The 16,666-nt window shown below is 46.8% G+C and overlaps 7 protein-coding genes across 7 annotated transcripts; 3 read left to right on the top strand and 4 right to left on the bottom strand.

The window, feature by feature from the left end:
- The first annotated feature begins 6 nt into the window (after positions 1–6).
- Positions 7–982, top strand: LDX57_006068 (PhzF family phenazine biosynthesis protein). The gene has a single exon (XM_046087757.1). The coding sequence runs from the start codon at positions 15–17 to the stop codon at positions 951–953; it is 939 nt and encodes a 312-aa protein (XP_045943725.1). The 5' UTR covers positions 7–14; the 3' UTR covers positions 954–982.
- A 3,321-nt stretch (positions 983–4,303) lies between these two features.
- LDX57_006067 (glycoside hydrolase family 71 protein) lies at positions 4,304–5,859 on the top strand (the record flags this gene model as incomplete). Its single annotated transcript, XM_046087756.1, has 4 exons — positions 4,304–4,468; positions 4,536–5,064; positions 5,145–5,276; positions 5,336–5,859. The coding sequence occupies 4 exons, from the start codon at positions 4,304–4,306 to the stop codon at positions 5,857–5,859; spliced, it is 1,350 nt and encodes a 449-aa protein (XP_045943724.1).
- Positions 5,860–6,181: 322 nt separating this feature from the next.
- LDX57_006066 (uncharacterized protein) lies at positions 6,182–7,731 on the bottom strand (the record flags this gene model as incomplete). The annotated part of the gene is made up of 6 exons (XM_046087755.1): positions 6,182–6,669; positions 6,735–6,768; positions 6,825–7,244; positions 7,302–7,313; positions 7,370–7,505; positions 7,558–7,731. The coding sequence occupies 6 exons, from the start codon at positions 7,729–7,731 to the stop codon at positions 6,294–6,296; spliced, it is 1,152 nt and encodes a 383-aa protein (XP_045943723.1). The 3' UTR covers positions 6,182–6,293.
- A 922-nt stretch (positions 7,732–8,653) lies between these two features.
- On the bottom strand, positions 8,654–9,934 carry LDX57_006065 (uncharacterized protein; the record flags this gene model as incomplete). The annotated part of the gene is made up of 2 exons (XM_046087754.1): positions 8,654–9,691; positions 9,767–9,934. The coding sequence occupies 2 exons, from the start codon at positions 9,932–9,934 to the stop codon at positions 8,654–8,656; spliced, it is 1,206 nt and encodes a 401-aa protein (XP_045943722.1).
- A 1,588-nt stretch (positions 9,935–11,522) lies between these two features.
- Positions 11,523–11,984, bottom strand: LDX57_006064 (SRPBCC family protein; the record flags this gene model as incomplete). Its single annotated transcript, XM_046087753.1, has 1 exon — positions 11,523–11,984. One exon carries the CDS (start codon positions 11,982–11,984, stop codon positions 11,523–11,525), a length of 462 nt encoding a protein of 153 aa, XP_045943721.1.
- A 1,501-nt stretch (positions 11,985–13,485) lies between these two features.
- LDX57_006063 (uncharacterized protein) lies at positions 13,486–14,441 on the bottom strand (the record flags this gene model as incomplete). The annotated part of the gene is made up of 2 exons (XM_046087752.1): positions 13,486–14,091; positions 14,148–14,441. The coding sequence occupies 2 exons, from the start codon at positions 14,439–14,441 to the stop codon at positions 13,486–13,488; spliced, it is 900 nt and encodes a 299-aa protein (XP_045943720.1).
- An 842-nt stretch (positions 14,442–15,283) lies between these two features.
- On the top strand, positions 15,284–16,559 carry LDX57_006062 (uncharacterized protein; the record flags this gene model as incomplete). Its single annotated transcript, XM_046087751.1, has 5 exons — positions 15,284–15,550; positions 15,605–15,785; positions 15,859–16,031; positions 16,094–16,193; positions 16,267–16,559. The coding sequence occupies 5 exons, from the start codon at positions 15,284–15,286 to the stop codon at positions 16,557–16,559; spliced, it is 1,014 nt and encodes a 337-aa protein (XP_045943719.1).
- Positions 16,560–16,666: the final 107 nt, after the last annotated feature.

Genomic DNA, 16,666 nt, shown 5'->3' with positions numbered 1-16,666 from the left:
CCAACTCACGCAAAATGACAGAAACGCCGCTCCCCTTCACCTTTGTCGATGTCTTCACCGAAGCGCCATTCAAGGGCAACCCACTAGCGGTGGTGACGATCCCAGTCGGAGTGTCCTTGACACAGGACCAGAAACAAGCTATCGCTCGAGAATTCAACCTATCCGAGACCGTCTTCGTGCACGATGTAGAGGACTCGGAGACTTCAACCGAGCGGCGTTTCGATATTTTCACCCCCTTGGCAGAGCTGCCCTTTGCCGGCCATCCGACCATCGGCACAGCAGTCTTCCTGTACCCGCGTGGCGTGCGCACTCTGCATGCAAAGGCAGGCCCGATTAACATCCAGGAGTCCCCTAATGGTGCTCTGCGGGCTGCAATCCCGCACAATGTCCGGTTACACCAACGGCGGCTACCCGGACTCGAGCAACCAAGATCGCAGTCGCAGCTTGATAATGCCGTCGCAGACGCAGAGCGCGGGGCCCCACTCTTCAGTATCGTCAAGGGAATGACGTTTGCGCTTATTGAGCTGTCGTCGCTCGAATTGCTGGGGTCCGTGCGTGTTGGCGCTCTGTCGGAGTTGCCGGTCGACCTGTTGGATGATTCTTGGCGGGAAGGATGGGCTACGCGCCGCTACTATTTCGTCCGGTTGGGCAGTGAGTCGATTGGCGGGAGATGTGTTCATAAGATCCGAACGAGGATGGTGAATCAGAGAATGGAAGATCCTGCGACGGGAAGTGCGGCTTGTGCTCTGTCGAGCTTTTTGAGCTTGCATGTCTTCCAGGAGACGTCTCTTACCTTTGAAATCACTCAGGGGGTTGAAATGGGGCGGGAAAGCAATATGTTGGTTGATACGGAGGTTGGTATAGGCATCGATGGAGCCAGGACCCTGGAGTCTTTACATCTTGGGGGAAAGGCCGTTCAGGTTATGAGTGGCTGTATCACCAGTCGACCGTGAGTCCGATCTCCTTTTGATCATACTATGTAGTATGTGGATGCGAGTGACTTTTAAACCGACTAGGCTCCATGCGGGAAAGACTAACCGACCCCTCCGGAAACCTGCGGGATCGCGCCCTTAGCGCGATCCCGCCAGCCAAACGGCCAGACGGGCCATACGGCCAATTTCTTCAATAATTGCATCCTCCTACTTCAACGCGTCATTATTCCACCACAACATGGCCAAATTCAATCAGGAAGTTGAAGATAGAATTCTCGCAGTTATTAGCGCATTACGTAATCAAAAAAAACTGAGTGTCTCAAAAACTGTGCGAGAATTTAATTTCAATCGATGAATTTTCGATGTAAGATGGAAGGATAGAGTCTTTTTTGTTCAACGAGCATTCATCAACTTGAAGTTGAATCCAGAGAAAGATAAAGTTTTCTGTCAATATTTAAACATTTTAGAAGGCTATCTCGTTCGTTCATTGTTTCGAATGATTGTGAATGTAATTAATGTCATTTTAAAAAGGTTTCATATTAATTTAACAATTCCTTTGTCGGTAGTAGAAGAACATTGGCTTCAACGTTGGTTTAAACGCTATTTTTAATACAAAAAACAATGCTTTCAAACAATTGAAATCGAGCGAAAACAAGTTTAAGATAAAGCCAATATCGCTGTTTGGTTTGAATTGTTAAAAAAGGTTATCAAAATCAATGGAATTGTACAAAATGATATATAGAATTTTGATGAGATAGGCTTCTGTATAGGAATAGACAGAAATTAATGAATAATTATTTGAAACTTTTAGTTGGAGATAAGTCTTATATTGATATCTTTTTCGAGTGAGAATCGATCACGGTAATTGAAGTTATTTTAATTGATGAATGGAATGTTTTGTTATTTATTGTTTTACGCGGAAATAATATTATTCAAAAATGATTTGATGTCATTATTATTGAAGATCAATATTATGTTGTTACGTTCGAAAATGGCTTCATAACAGATGAATTAGATTTTCAATGGATTCAAAATTTTTGACGTGATATTAAAAATAAGCGAAAAGGTCAATATACATTATTTATTTGTGACGGTTTCGAATCTCATTGTAAGAAAAAGTTTGTTGAATTCTGCGAGAATCACAATATTATTTTATTTTTTTTTGTTTCATTTAAGCCATATTTTACAGTTTTTTGACGTTGGTGTATTTCATGCAATGAAACACTGACATTTTAAAGCAGTATTCAATGCAATGTATTTGGGATGTGGTCATTTCAACAAAAATGAGTTTTTACATGTTTTTTCGACAATTTGTATCAAAATTTTAACAAAACGATTATCCAACATGATTTCAAAAAAACAGAAATATCGTTATTCAATTTAGTAATCGTTTTTGATCATTTTGCTGAATCTGCGCGGTCAGCAACTTTTTTAATGTCTAGCAGTTATAATATTATGTTAGTTGGCAGTATATTAAAAACGGTTGAGCGCTTCAAAATATTGCAAAATAAGATTCTTCATTTACATGATATTGAGTCTTTCTTCTTATATGATGGTTTAAATAAGATCATTAATGAAGCAATTCAATTAGTTTTGTATGCAGAGATTATGCAGAAAGAGATACAACGCTATACAGAATCTTTTAAATAACGTGCAGAGCGTGCAAAGATTTTTAAATGTTGTTTTCGTTCTGGAGGAGTTATATCAAGTTATTTTATATAGTCAATGAAATGTCGAGAGATGAATATCGATATTAGCAATGAAAAAAAGAAATGAAAGTGAAAATATGCTCAAGTGTTTCCCGAACTTATTGATGCGTGTTTGGAGCGAGAAATCATTCAAAAAAAATTTGAAAAGTGTGTCGAAAAGCAGAAGAATAGAGGTTTCATTTGTATTTATTTTTATTTCAATAGCTTCAATATTTGTTGAGATATTCGAGTTTGAATAGCTTCAAGCATTAAAATTGGCCGTATGACCCGTCTGGCTGTTTGGCTGGCGGGATCGCGCCCTTAGCGCGATCCCGCAGGTTTCCGGAGGGGTCGGTTAGTTGTACATGATTAGAGGTCTCGTCTGACTTTGCATGACAATCATGCCGCGGCTTTTTGGCATGTAGTATATGTTACATCTCGGCGGTGCCTACCGCGGGATATATGATCGACATACTATCATAGGAAGCAACGTAACATTTGATATCTTCTCGGCATTGAGCCTAGTGGCCCGTCTGATTCCTTAATAGTTTGGCTGCATAAGAGGTCCGGATTCAGAAGAACCGACCCCGCGCATTAAGATATCAGCTTGTACAATGTTCAAGACAACGGATCCCTAATCTCCAAGCAAAATAATTACTCTATGGTGCATGATGGGGATATCGATTTCAACCTTGCTTATCATACCTACCACTGGCATCCCGGCCAAAAGCCAGCGAAAGAGAATTGAGCCAAGCGGTCAGGGTAATCCAGGAAAGCCAGGCCAGGATTCACACAGTCCATCCTAAACTATTTCAACCGCATCTATCGGAGAATTAAGCAGCTGTCACAAGACCCAATGTTGTTGAATGTTACATTTCTACCGGGTGGCTTGGGCCTTGTGATTGTGTTAGCCTTTCTTGCCATAGGCCGCTACCAGGATCTTGGCTTCCGGGCGCTGATGGAACGTTACACTGCATTCTTCAGCGGAAATGTAGTTATAAGATTTATAAACAGCTGGGTAGTTGTGGTGAGTAGTGAGCGCAGTCTATCAGAAGGAAATTTATAAAACCAAATGTTCAACTGTGAGAATAGGGAGAAGCCACGGATGAACTATTCGTAGTAGATTACAACAGTGGAAACAGAAAGTTTATTAGAACAATGTGAACCAGGACGATTGAGCGGTTGGAAGGATTGTCAGACTGGTAGGACAGTCACAGCACATTCACTGGAGCGGCTTTTGTCAACCATAATGTTTCATCCTGTTCAGTATCCCAACACCCAAGCTAATCCTATGTGCGACCGGGTAGGATATCTTAGGGGATGACATGGTTTTGATAATATATGCACCTTGCAAGTATGCATGGATATTAGGGTTACATTGGCCACCCGGAATTGATCTATGACATCTCTCCGGGGTAGACCGAAATGGAAACGTGCGTGGAATGCAACATTAACTAGCAGGGTGTAATATGCTGTATTGAGGAGAGGCACTACACAAGAAGACCTGCTGATGCATCTCTCGTCACATTGGGGGTTTTTAATTGTCATCGCTGGCTTGGGTCCTACCTTGTCAGTAGCAGCAAGGAAGCTCCTTATATGAATCCCAAACCATCGCCGCGCTGCTAAAGCCCCGAAAGTCATCAACTGAATTCTAAATAGGTTCCCTCGGGTTTACATTGTATTATGGCTAGACTGACTGTCAACCGCAGATCGCCCTTCCAATGGGTCATCTGCATCGTTCTTTTCTTCGCTCTGATTGGGCCCTCATCGCAGCTGAGCGTCCAGAGCCGTGACGATAAACCCGAACTAACTCAAACTGCACCTAGATATGTCACTGCCCATTTCATGGTACGTAAAAATTGAAGTTCCGGTTCCCCTCCACATCCATGGGGAAAGCGGCTGATGTCTCAAACAGGTCGGAATCGTAGAGAACTACACTGTCGCAGACTGGAAAGTTGACATGAAACTCGCTAAGGATATTGGCATTGATGCTTTTGCCCTGAACTGCGCCAGCATCGACTGGTACACTCCCAAGCAGCTCGCCAACGCCTACGAAGCCGCCTCTCAGGTCGACTTCAAAGTCTTCATCTCATTTGATTTTGTATACTGGAACAACGGCGATACCGCCAAGATCACATCGTACATGCAGAATTACAGCAGTCATCCTGCCCAGCTACAGTACAACGGTGCCGCGCTGGTTAGTACCTTTGTCGGAGACTACTTTGACTGGGGCCCTGTGAAAAGGGGGACACAACATCCGATTTTCGCGGTCCCGCATCTCCAGGACCCTGCCCAGTTGAGATCGATTAGCACTTCCCTTGATGGGGCTTTTTCTTGGTATGCGTGGCCGACGGATGGTGGGAATAGTGTTATCCCTGGCCCGATGACAACTATTTGGGATGATAAGTATATTGCAAATCTAGGAGGGAGGGCTTATATGGCTCGTATGTTTGGGGATTTCCCTTTTTTTTATGTCTCGAGTCGAGGTATTACCTGGTTGAATAGGCTGACATGTTATGAATAGCGGTCTCCCCTTGGTTTTCGACCCACTTCAACTCGAAAAATTGGGTATTCATCTGCGAAGACCTGATCACCGTTAGATGGGAACAGATGCTGAAGATGAAACCACAGTTGATTGAGATCATTTCTTGGAATGGTAAGACTCACTGCGAAAACGTCCTTCTTGCGCACGCAGCTAACCGCACGATTATTCAGACTATGGCGAATCGCATTACATCGGCCCATATTCAGCACAACACTCTGACGATGGCGCTTCGCAGTGGGCAAAAGGGTTCCCGCATGACGCATGGAGAATCATATCCGAGCCGTACATCGCGGCGTACAAATCCGGAGCATCAACACCGGAAGTCAAATCAGATCAACTAGTTTACTGGTACCGGCCAACGCCCAAGAATGTGAGGTGTTCCCGGGACCCTCTTGGTCCGCCTAGGGGTCTTGAGATGTTGTCGGATAGTGTGTTTGTGACAACGCTGCTTACAAAACCGGCGACTTTGACGGTAACAAGTGGGTCTAAGCGAGCTGAGTCGGTTGAAGTTGGAGCTGGAATTGTTACGAAGAACTTTACTATGGGCGTTGGTGCTCAGTCGTTCTCGGTAACTCGCGGAGGGAAGGTTATCTTGGAAGGGAAGGGAGGGGTGGACATCAAGGACCAGTGTGAGTTTTACAATTACAATGTTTATGTTGGGTCTGCGAATGCGCCAAGCGGCGGGTTGGAATGAGGTTTGATATGGAGATTGTCTGTTAGGATGAGAGACTTCTTTTTGGCTTCCATCTCTCAATGCGCCTAGTAGAACATCTCAGGCTCGGGTCCCTTTGAGTGGATTGCCCAGAGACTGAACATCTGGGACTTAGAAAGAATTATAAGAGTTTGTTATGTAAACACAGGCAACAATTGTATACCTGGCGAGGTAGTTCTTAGTTGATAGCCCAAACACAAGTCTATGCTAAGTGATCAAGAGTGTAACGTTGAGTAGGACTGTATTGAGACTTTATGTATTTCTGGTAAACCCGTGGAAGAAAGGAAATAGATGTGTGAAATTGGAAAGGTATTGTCTTGAGAAGGCCTTCAATAAAGTGATAGATCCGCCTCCTTGTTCTGTAGTTGGGCAAGAAGGCAAAATATACCGGACGCTTTTATTATATTTCTATAGCATTACCTCGGACTCCGCAGATTCTCTGGCACCCCTTCCCGATAATTCCTATCCATCATACGCTCATCTTCCTCGGCATCACTCTCAACTCGCACCTCTCTGGTGCGCCAAATCCCTTGCTGACTATCATTGCTCTCAGCATCATATCCATCGCCCCTATGCTGTCTCTCATCAAGCGGAAGCTCCGATACTGATATGGAGTGCTTCGTCCCTGTGTGGGTAGGGTTCGAGGAGAGATGAATGCCGAATTTAGAGTGGGTGCGAGAAGTGCCGGTGCCGGTGCCACTGGTAGTGAATCCTTTGGTGCCAAAGACGCGACGGAAAAAGGGGCGGAGGGTTGGAATGCAGGCTGCAACGATGACGACATTCTGCTCGATACTGGAAAATATGAGTTGAGTGCATTGAAGGGTTTCGTGGCGAGCAAAGAACAAGGGGTCACTTACAGTCCCCAGATTACCAGTGGAACGACGTTCCAAACTAAACCAGCCATGTCAGCTATGACGGAACCGAAGGTTCCTAGACGAAAGACTTACGTGGATCCACCTTATCAGTAAACAGATGCAAATACGTCGCTTTCACGATCGTCACGATGGCGGAAAGTAGCGTCAGTCCCATCATGATGCACACGCTCAGTTTCTTCGAGGACCGCATCTGCAGGTTCCAGAACGATTGGATTGGGACGATCGCTAGAATAATGTCCGTCATCGTTGTGTACGCACTGACCCAGTACGAGAAGTCGTCGAACACCGCCGGATCCCAGCATGTACCGTCTATCGAAGCGTCCCATAGCTTCTGGGTTGGTCGGCATTGTAGAAACACGATGAAGACGGAGACCATGGCGAAGATGACTTGTAGTATCGACATGCCGTAGAGAAGCCGCGTGCGGAGAACGTTCGGATCGAGGAGATTGCTGACGAGGATGGAGATGGAAATGTTAGGGAAGCTGAATGCGCCTAGGTAGGTATGTTAGGAGAGACCGGAATTAATGAAAATTTCTGGCTTTGACGAACCGATATTAAATGCTGCTTGAGAATTAGCTGGATCTTGTGAGAAAAGTGGGCATATGAAAGGAGCATACGAAATCCAATAATCTGCCATTTGGCCGTCATCGCCGTTCTTTCCATGCCATGTTCAGCGATGACCGCTGCGGTGTGTCGACCCAGGCCAAGAGTGACTGAGTATGACACGAACGCCGTGGCAATGATGCTGAGAGCCTTGGGGAAAGCATTAGACATGAGCGATTTGTTGAATCTCCTCTGGACTTACCAGCGAGAAGAAGATGAAAAAGTCATCCCAGCCAGCCTTCTTAACAACCCCAACACGGGAGACAAGCTTCAACAAAACAGTCAAAATGGCAATGCCGGTAAAGACCCAGCCGATTAGGTGGATCTCAGTCGCTCGACTCTCGCTGAAGTCGACATCGGTATTCAAGGTTGCCATATGGACTTCGTACCGGCTCGCCAGATCTCGCGGTCTGACATGTCCTACCTTTCAGCGGGGTCCTATCGACTAACATATTAAACATACACCGTAGATTGCCGGTTGAACCTGATTTTGATTACAACCGCTATTTTTGTTCTGCCAATATCGGTTGCACTAGAACATGCAGGTCAAATCCTTCAAATGCTTTTTGTAACCAAGTCCGACAAAGATCGCCTCACAGGCCGAAGCGACCTTGCCACCACATATCGCAGGATTCCCTTGGCCATATACCGGGTTTCTAATCCATAGGCTGGAACTAAAGGCAGTAAAACAAAGGAAAACTGCCCGGGGACAAGCCGAATCAGAAAGATAGTCCAATCGCAGAACCAGCCAAGGAAATAGCCCACCGAAACAAGGGAACCGAATTCTGTGGAGTCAGAAAGCCATGGCAGAATACAACCTTGCTAGGAGTGGATCTTCGAGAAGCTCCACCCTGTTTGGTCGCTCCCCGGACCTGTCATACTCGCCGACGATCCACACCGAATGAGCCGGGCCTTAGACCGTCAAGATGGCGTGCTGCAGTAGTCTGATTCATGTCAGGGGCATACGACGGAGTCGGTGGAAGAGAAGTGCCCGAACGTACGATTCATATCCCTTGTATCCTGTAATTATGCTAAGAGCCTGTCGGACAGTGGGCTACTTGCGGTGTAGGCCGCCGTCGTTCGGGCCCACACTATACCTTGTGGACGTTTCGGCAAATGTGATCTCTCATGGACGAGGATACCTAATGTTAAGCGAGTCAAGGCGGCATGGTAAATTCATGCATCAATTAATCCTATGTAATTAGGGGCGCTTGCAAAGCTCATGACTCGCGTGGCATCTATGGATACATCACGTATCATTTCTAAGATGGTCTATGATAATACATGAACTCTGTGAATCAAACAAGCTCTGCCTCAATCACGCTCTCCGCAACCCCAGGATAAGTGTAGATCTTCACCACGCGGAGCCCAGCCTTCTCCAAAATTGCTCTCCAATCTGCCTCAGTTCGTTCCCGGACTGCAAAATGAGCCAGCATCATCAAATCCATACTCGTGGCTGCCAAAGTCGGTTTCTCCTCGCTGACCACAATTTCATTGAGCAGGACCCTCGAATATCCTGGCTTCAGAGCAGGGATCAGGTTCTGTAGGATCCTCACCCCATCCTCATCGCTCCAATCGTGGAGAATAGAGTGAAGGTAGTATGCTCGCGCCGCTTGAATAGGCTGTGGCGTGAAGAAGTCATGGGCTTGAACCTCGAATCGCTGCACTTTGTTGCTGTTACAAGCCAGCACGCCAGCAATGACAGGCTCTCGATCCTGGAGAATGATCCGACCAGGGTGGGAGCCATACCGGGACGTGAAAGCCGCGACGTCGTGACCTCTCCCGCCGCCTACATCTACAAGTAGCACGTCGCTGACGCTACTATCCCAGTCCGTAATCAGGCGCTCGGAGACAGGATAGAATCCAGGCTCGTACCAATCAGCCTTACCGGCTCGGTACGCCGCCATGAACGAATCGAAATGCTGGAGATGGGGCGGCGTCGAGACTAGCCACTCAAAGAAAGGGAGCTGGGTGTTGTGTGCGGCCTGGAATGGACCGTCTGTTCCTCCAAGCGTAGGAGATTTGTAGCCTGTTTTCTTGAAAAGTTCGGGGAGACCCCCAAAGGATGGTCTTGATGCATCGTAGCAGAACGAGATGCTATGCTGGTATTTTTCCTTCGCCAGCTCGTTGCTCAATATTGTGCTTTGGAATGTTCCGTTGTAGTATGCGATGACGTGCATGGTTACGAGATGGCGTAAGAGGCGTTGAAGCAGGATAACGTCGACCCCGGTCTTCTCAGACAGTAATTTAGGCTCAAATCCGGCGTCGCCAGCCTCCTTGAGATGCTGGAACAAATTGATATCGACGGCAAGGCGGATGATGGAGGACATAGCGGGCTGTTATAACTCAAGCCATTAGTTTAAACGAAAACAGCCACCAAGTAGATCTCCTGTAAAGCCAGCTCCTCTTACCTGTGCCCAGAAGCTGTGCTGTATGAACTCGCTCGGGATTTCCAGCTGCGCGACCAAAGCGCGGCCAAGTTCAATAAGGCCCTCTCTTGCACCAGCTTCATTGTTTTCAAGTGCCTTTCCAGTTGAGGCAATATCTTGTAACATTGCAGAAACCGAAGGGGACGACATTTTGAGCACCTCTGAAGATTGAAAGCAAAGCAGAAGACGTGAAATTCTAAATTTTGCAGATGTCCTTCGAAGTACAAGGCTTGTAGAACGACAGTGCCACGCTAATAATATGTGCCAAGCGACAACCTAAAGTGTGCGCAGTGCGCAGTCCGCGCCGACCACTTGGCTGACTTGAGACGAATTGCTACAAAATACAATTACACCATATGCACTCTTGTATTGCGCTAATTGGAATGGAGGGGTTGACATCCGGGGGGCGTTTTTGGCCCCCAATCCCAGTCGTCACCGAGACGAGGTCGCACCCCCTTGCCAGAAGCGAATGCAAAATGCAACACTGAATCAAGGGGTTGAACAGTGAACGTAGTTGATGAGTCAGTCAGATAGTACTGTGATTTTTCATTAATCCAGACTCAATGACTCTATATGACTCTATGAATTTAGAGTAGACGGAGCCAATGTTTATTTTCATCAGGATATCGAATTGTTTCTGTCTGAGGCCAATGTATTGAAAAGCCATTATTTCTCAGGTTATCGACACGCTCCGGAGGATGCCGCCCTCTACTAGTCGAGCTCGCAACTCCGGGACGAGGCCTGGCCTCAGGGGCTAGCACTATCATCCCAGCCGGCCAGTATGGAATCCCAGAGCCACCATGTGGCATGTTCGCATTTTCTGATTTAGCGTAATCCTTCGGTCTGCGGGAGGTCACCGATTCTTTTGGATGCGACCCACTTGGCCAGTACTTTTTCATACGCCGTACGGTGCACTATTCCGTACTAAATAAGAAACCTGCTTAGTTTGTCTTTCTAACTCATCAACTATTTCCCCCGAGTGGGTCCCGGCTATGGGATCGGGAAAACCCCACGGCTCCTGGCATGACAGGAAACGCGTGTGGGGCACAGCACGAGTTACGCTTCAATGCCAATAGTTGAAAATAATAGGCAGTACTCTTGTGTCTGTGCCCAACGACGGCAAAGTTCTGGCTTTGCTTCTATATATCAAAGCAATGTTTATGAGCCACGTATGGTCACTAAGACTTGAGGGGAAATTTACTTTGTTGGCCATTGATCAGCGCTGATCATTCCAAGAGTATCCGGGGGCCGTTGTGGCAGGAATTTGCCAATACTCTAGTAGTCAGGACCGGAAAGTAAGATGCCTCAAATAACGCAGATACCGTGTGTGCTTCTACGTATCTACTAGTTGAAAGATATTGGAACATAAGAGGTGAGGCGATCAATTATGGCGAATCTGGTCGCAGTTTCCCCTTCAGCTCCTGGAAGGTAATCTGGGCGATGTAATTGCTTCTAATACCACCAATCTAACCTAAGGAGACACATGCAGGGACATGCAAAAGTACCGATAAGCTTTGTCTGACGCGGACGTGCATATTCTTTTGGTCTCTGCCTCGAAAGAATTTCCCTCGTTTCTCCAAGTTAGCGCATTCTTGTCGTGTTGAAGATAATCAAGCTCTCTCCTAGAAATGTTCAACTTCTGACCATTGTTTAGAGCTTGAGTCGGCCATTGCAACAAAGGAGAAATACCAAGTTATCCTGTCATTCTGTCCGCTCCGACATACCAAACCAAATGCCCCTAGACTAGCTGATTGGCAATAGCGACAATAAGTCCATCGAACCGTTCATTGAGATCCTCGCGCAAAACTGCCATATATTCATCTGGTAAGGGAGAGCCCTCGGCGATCCAGCGGAATCGAGTCTTGTTTGACGCGAGCTGATCCAAAACGGTTGTTCCAAAAGCGATCATGTCCGGATAGTCAGGTCTTCGGACTTGAAAGGTCATAGAGTGCTTGGAGGCGTCATAGGCTGTGAGCTCCTCGGAAAAGGTATATTCTTGACCCTTGTTCTTGCCCGCGGGATAGACATAGTTGAAAGTGCGGACGCTGCCCAGTCCGAACCCTTCAAGGGATACTGACTTGGCGCCCGGGTACCAGGCCTTTTCGGCGCCGAAGCCTGCCACGAGGCCCCAAACTTCGCAGATTGGGGCGTCGATATCGCGGGTGACAGTAGTGTAGTGAACAAAAGAGGGCTTGGACATATTGAAAGAATTTGGGGCAAGGTAAACCTGTTGATACTTCAAGAGAAGAGTAGAAGAAATCCTGAGACTGTCGCAGTGATGCTGAGATGATTGTACTCAAGATTGTGCTAATTACCCGGCTCATTTGTTCCTTGCTTATAAGGTCCTTCCGGATGATGATGCAAAGACTAACTGGAATTGCCTGGAAATGGTTGATAATCATCTTTTGACATGAGGTTACAGAGCTGGAAAGTATACTTGATGATGGCGGTTGACAAATTGACGGCAAATTACCGGCGTCCGTTCCGTCGTCCGTTCCGTCGTCCGTCCGACAAGGGAACGAAACTAAGTTCTGAATCTAATCAAGAGTAAGCTTCAGGAATCTTTCTTCAGAATACACTACAGTGCAAATAAATGAACGGTTTACGAAAATAACTTGAGCCAGTTCCATTAACCCAGATAAATGACATACACAGTTAGAACGGATTCTCTTTGCGGCTGTAGCTCTTTTGCCAGAATGTTCCCTCACTATCTAGTCATCTTAGATTGGGCTTCCTGCAATTACCTAGAGTATATGAGAAAGAGGTACGTAGGAATGATATATCAATTGGCGAAATGAACAAATTGCCTACCCAGACCAACCAAACGAAGAGAAAACAGGTGAAGTCTAATAGAAGCATAGTAAGCGAACCCTATGAATGCAAACAGAGGCGAGAACCTAATGGCGAATAGTCATCTAGGCGTGGGAGTCAAAACTACTGGCGGAGGATACTAGCAGTGAAACATGTTATTCAGATATTAGTCGGTACAACAACCAGGATGATCCCTGGATCTTTACGTTAAGAGAGTTAACGATTACTCCCAAAAGAATCAAATCGAAATAGTAAAGTCACGAGATACTACACGCATTTCAAGAGTTCAAACTCTCATCTATTCGTTTCATAGCCACTACCTCCATTCACGAAATACCCATTTATAGACCAGCTCATCTTCGGAACGTTTCTGGGTGCAACCCACGCACGAGCTGGTCACGATTCCGGGATTAAAAGCAAGGGACACCCGATAAAAGAACATGGGTTACCAAGAGCTGGCAGTCATTGCTATGAATTCATACCCAGTCGTCCAGTATCACTTCACCTTCGGTCGAGCTCCTGAGGCCGGTTGAGGCGCCTAGGCAGTTTATTGACAAGCGAAGCTACCTGTACGCATTCAAGGTTGTCTTATAGCAAAGGGTTCATATGTCCAAGGCACCGTTTTGGGACGCTGACCTGAAATTTGGGATACATGATGATCTTTAATGCTGTAAAGGAAAGGGCAATTGGAGTAAATAACGATAGTTAACAAGCTAATCTTCATGCAGTGGTGAGTTTTGTCCATATCACTACAGTACGAAGATATGAGAAAATTCGCCGATAGCCCCGAGCCTCGAGCCATGCCATGTCATCTTGTCCACAGGATCCACGGAGAGGGGGAGAAAAGAGTGATTGCTGATCCTGCCCGCGAATCCGATCCGTAATCAGGACTAGACTTCCGGATTCTGGCGGAAGAATTGTTCCAGGCTAGTTTGCTGGACGTTCGGGAAGCGTGCAACATCCACGGGCTCGTAATCCCAAGATCGAGCGGGGATATGATATTGGTAGCAATACCGAAGGTAGTTGTACCAGCCGCTCTTTCCATATTTGGCTCTTCCTTCATTCAGCTTGTCTGCTGCATCCTTCACTGATCCTAAGCAGTTGATTTTGGCAGTCATGCGTCCCTCTCTCGCAGTATTGTATGCTTTGACGATGTCCTCCGGGGATGCTTCGAAGCTCTGCACACGAACGAAGCCTCCATCGGCGGCATCGGGGGCTGTAATGGCCTCAAGCACGTAGTTGCCAATATCTTCCGCGGTGGTATATCGAGTTGGGAATGTCGAAGGCCCATGGAAGTTGAAGGTCTTGGTGTCGGGGTCCCAATCATAGCGGCTTCTTTTGAAGTAGTATTCGGCGATTGCACCGGTGAACATGTAGATTGGCTTGATGCTCGAGCTCACAGCCACGTGGTGAGAAAAGGCCCGCATATCGTCATATAATTCGTGTGAGCCAGGCGAAAGTGTCCAGTCATAGTTCCATGAGGCCGCGTGGAAAATCTAAATTCCACAGACTGCTCAGCCAATCGCTCATGAATAATGGTGGCGGTACGTACCTTCACTCCCGCGCGTTCTGCTGCTCTAATCAGCAACAGTTGCGATTCCATGTACATTTCTGGGAGCGCAGCAAAGGAGCATATGATGGCGTCAACACCTCTAGTGGCTCGATCCATTGCAGCGATACCATAAGGGCTCGCCATCGTCTCGAAAGATTCAAGACGGTCCCGAATGTCCTGCGGAAGATTATCGATATTGCGAGCTAGGCCTCGAACCTGGTGACCACGCGCAAAGGCGGATCTAGCACACGGAATGCCGATAAAGCCGGTGATACCAGCGATTAAGATCAACATCTTGTAAGATGTAATCTGCGTACTAGGGGTTGTGAGTCAGTCGTTTTCGTTAAGCTGTGTAATAGCCCGTGCGATGTGTGCCTTATATACCACTTGGGATTAAGGTTAACTGGGTCTGGATCATTCCTCGCCCTCGCCCTCGCCCTTGATTAACCCCGAGTGGGTGATTAATTCGTGCCCATATGATATCTACGAGGAGCGCCGGAAATAAGCGGAAGGAGTCTCGGAGGTAGAGCATCCACCTTCATGACGTTGTCGACTCTTATGTTCCCTAAACGAGTAGAAAAGAATTACTTGCATTGAGTAGACATCTTTCTTCAATTTCTAATCAGGTTCTCTAATGATATACAGAAGTTGCCTTTAGCAGTTCCACCCAGTCTGTTGCCACTCCGGACCCGGAACATGCCAGAATCCGTCCGTCCGTCCGTCCGATCCTTTTGGGAACATGAAGACCGTCAAGTCACCGGTGAGCGGAGGGCATTAACGGATGGAAATGCAAAATGGGGCTAAGGAAGCTAGATTGACCAGGCTGCCTGGTCCCTTCTCCTAGCTTTTGACAAAGATCAAAATTCCACCCTGCGGCGCGGGTTAGGTAGCTAATACTAACTGATTGAAAGGCAACCAAATGATAATGGCAAATTGGACCAGAACTGTAGATCCTCGGCCTAACCCTACGATGATCACTCCAAACGTGCCTTGTTTTGACTTGGTGATATTCGACGGCAGGATATGTGGGCCGTTTTCAATTATTTTTCACTCCACTCTGTCCGGACCTTCCGGCCTTGCTCGAGGTATTTATATCCTGGTAAAATGTGAGATATTGGGACCCCAAACACTTCATCATGTCTGTTACGCCTAATTATTTTCCAAAAGGCTCTCGTATCCTAGTCACCGGTGCAAATGGATATGTGGCGAGTAATGTCATCCAACATTTAGTGGAAGCTGGGTATAAGGTCCGCGGGACTGTCCGAACTCCAAAGCCATGGCTAGACGAGATGTTCAAAGAAAACTTTGGAGAAGATTCATTTGAATCCGTGGTTTTGCCTAATTTTGATGACGTTGATTCGCTTTTTTGCGCTATGGCAGATGTGAGCGGTGTGGCTCACGTGGTATGTCCTCCTCCCCATGCGAGATGTCACTAAACGGCTTGAAATGTACTGTAGGCGTCGGATGTCAGTTTTGGGACAAACCTGAAGGATGTTATCCCGTGGGTTGTCAGGGCTGTTCAGAATTTTCTGGAAGCTGCATCGAGACAGCCCTCTGTTCAACGGGTTGTGATGACATCGTCGGGTGTTACAGCGAGGGCCCCGAAGCCCAACAAGGACTACGTCACTGTGTATGAAGGTAAGTAGTTACGATCATCTCCCTCGTTACATTTATAAGGCTGCATAGCTTAGCTCCTGCTTGTTGTACGCAGATACTTGGAACGATGAGGCCATCAAAGCGGCATTGGATCCGACCACCCCGGAAAGAGCAAAGGGGCTCTTGGGTTACTGTGCCTCAAAGACCGAAGCAGAAAAGGCAGCGTGGCAGTGGATCAAGGAGAATAATCCTCGGTTCACATTTAACGCTATCCTCCCGTGCTATACAGTGAGTAAATGGAGCTAGTTCACAAATTTGCACAATAATTGTGATACTAAAAATCTACCAAGATCGGACGGGTACTCCACGAGAAAATCAACGGCTCAACGATGGGCTGGGTTCGAGACCTTCTTACTGGCGACCGACAAATCTTCAGCTTATATGTCCCTCGTAAGAGCAGAAAATGGCCCCAAAATACTCGATGGTTGGACAGGTGGTGCTAATCAATTCTCAGAACACACAGTAGATGTGATTGACATTGCGCGTCTCCATGCACTGGCTCTCCTCAACCCAAACATTGTCTCCCAGCGTATCTTTGGATTTGGGAGTCCGCTTAATTTGACCGACATCGTTTCCATTCTCCGAAAGCTTCGACCTGAAAATAAGCAGATTCCTAACGCACCTGAGATTGATTGGAATGAGGAGAGTATCATTTTGCCTGCCAAAAAGGCAGAGAAGTTGCTGCAGGACTTCTGTGGGAGGAAAGGTTGGACAACTGCCGAGGACAGTATCGCCGAGGGAATCCGAGGTTATTAAAGCTTTTGAGTCTTTTTAGACACTGAAGAGAGAAGTGCACGCCTCGCCACGCGCCCATCCTTTATTCCCCCACAACATAGATTGCATAGTCGTGAAAGATTCAACAT

The sequence above is a fragment of the Aspergillus melleus genome (assembly GCF_016097325.1).
Source record: "Aspergillus melleus strain CBS 546.65 chromosome Unknown contig3, whole genome shotgun sequence".
Classification (NCBI taxonomy): domain Eukaryota; kingdom Fungi; phylum Ascomycota; class Eurotiomycetes; order Eurotiales; family Aspergillaceae; genus Aspergillus; species Aspergillus melleus.
Note: the sequence above shows the minus strand (reverse complement) of the source record. Positions and strands in the feature narration are given on the sequence as shown.

Coding starts and splice junctions, on each gene's coding strand:
- LDX57_006068 (XM_046087757.1), top strand. CDS start 15: ATGACAGAAACGCCGCTCCCCTTCACCTTTGTCGATGTCTTCACCGAA.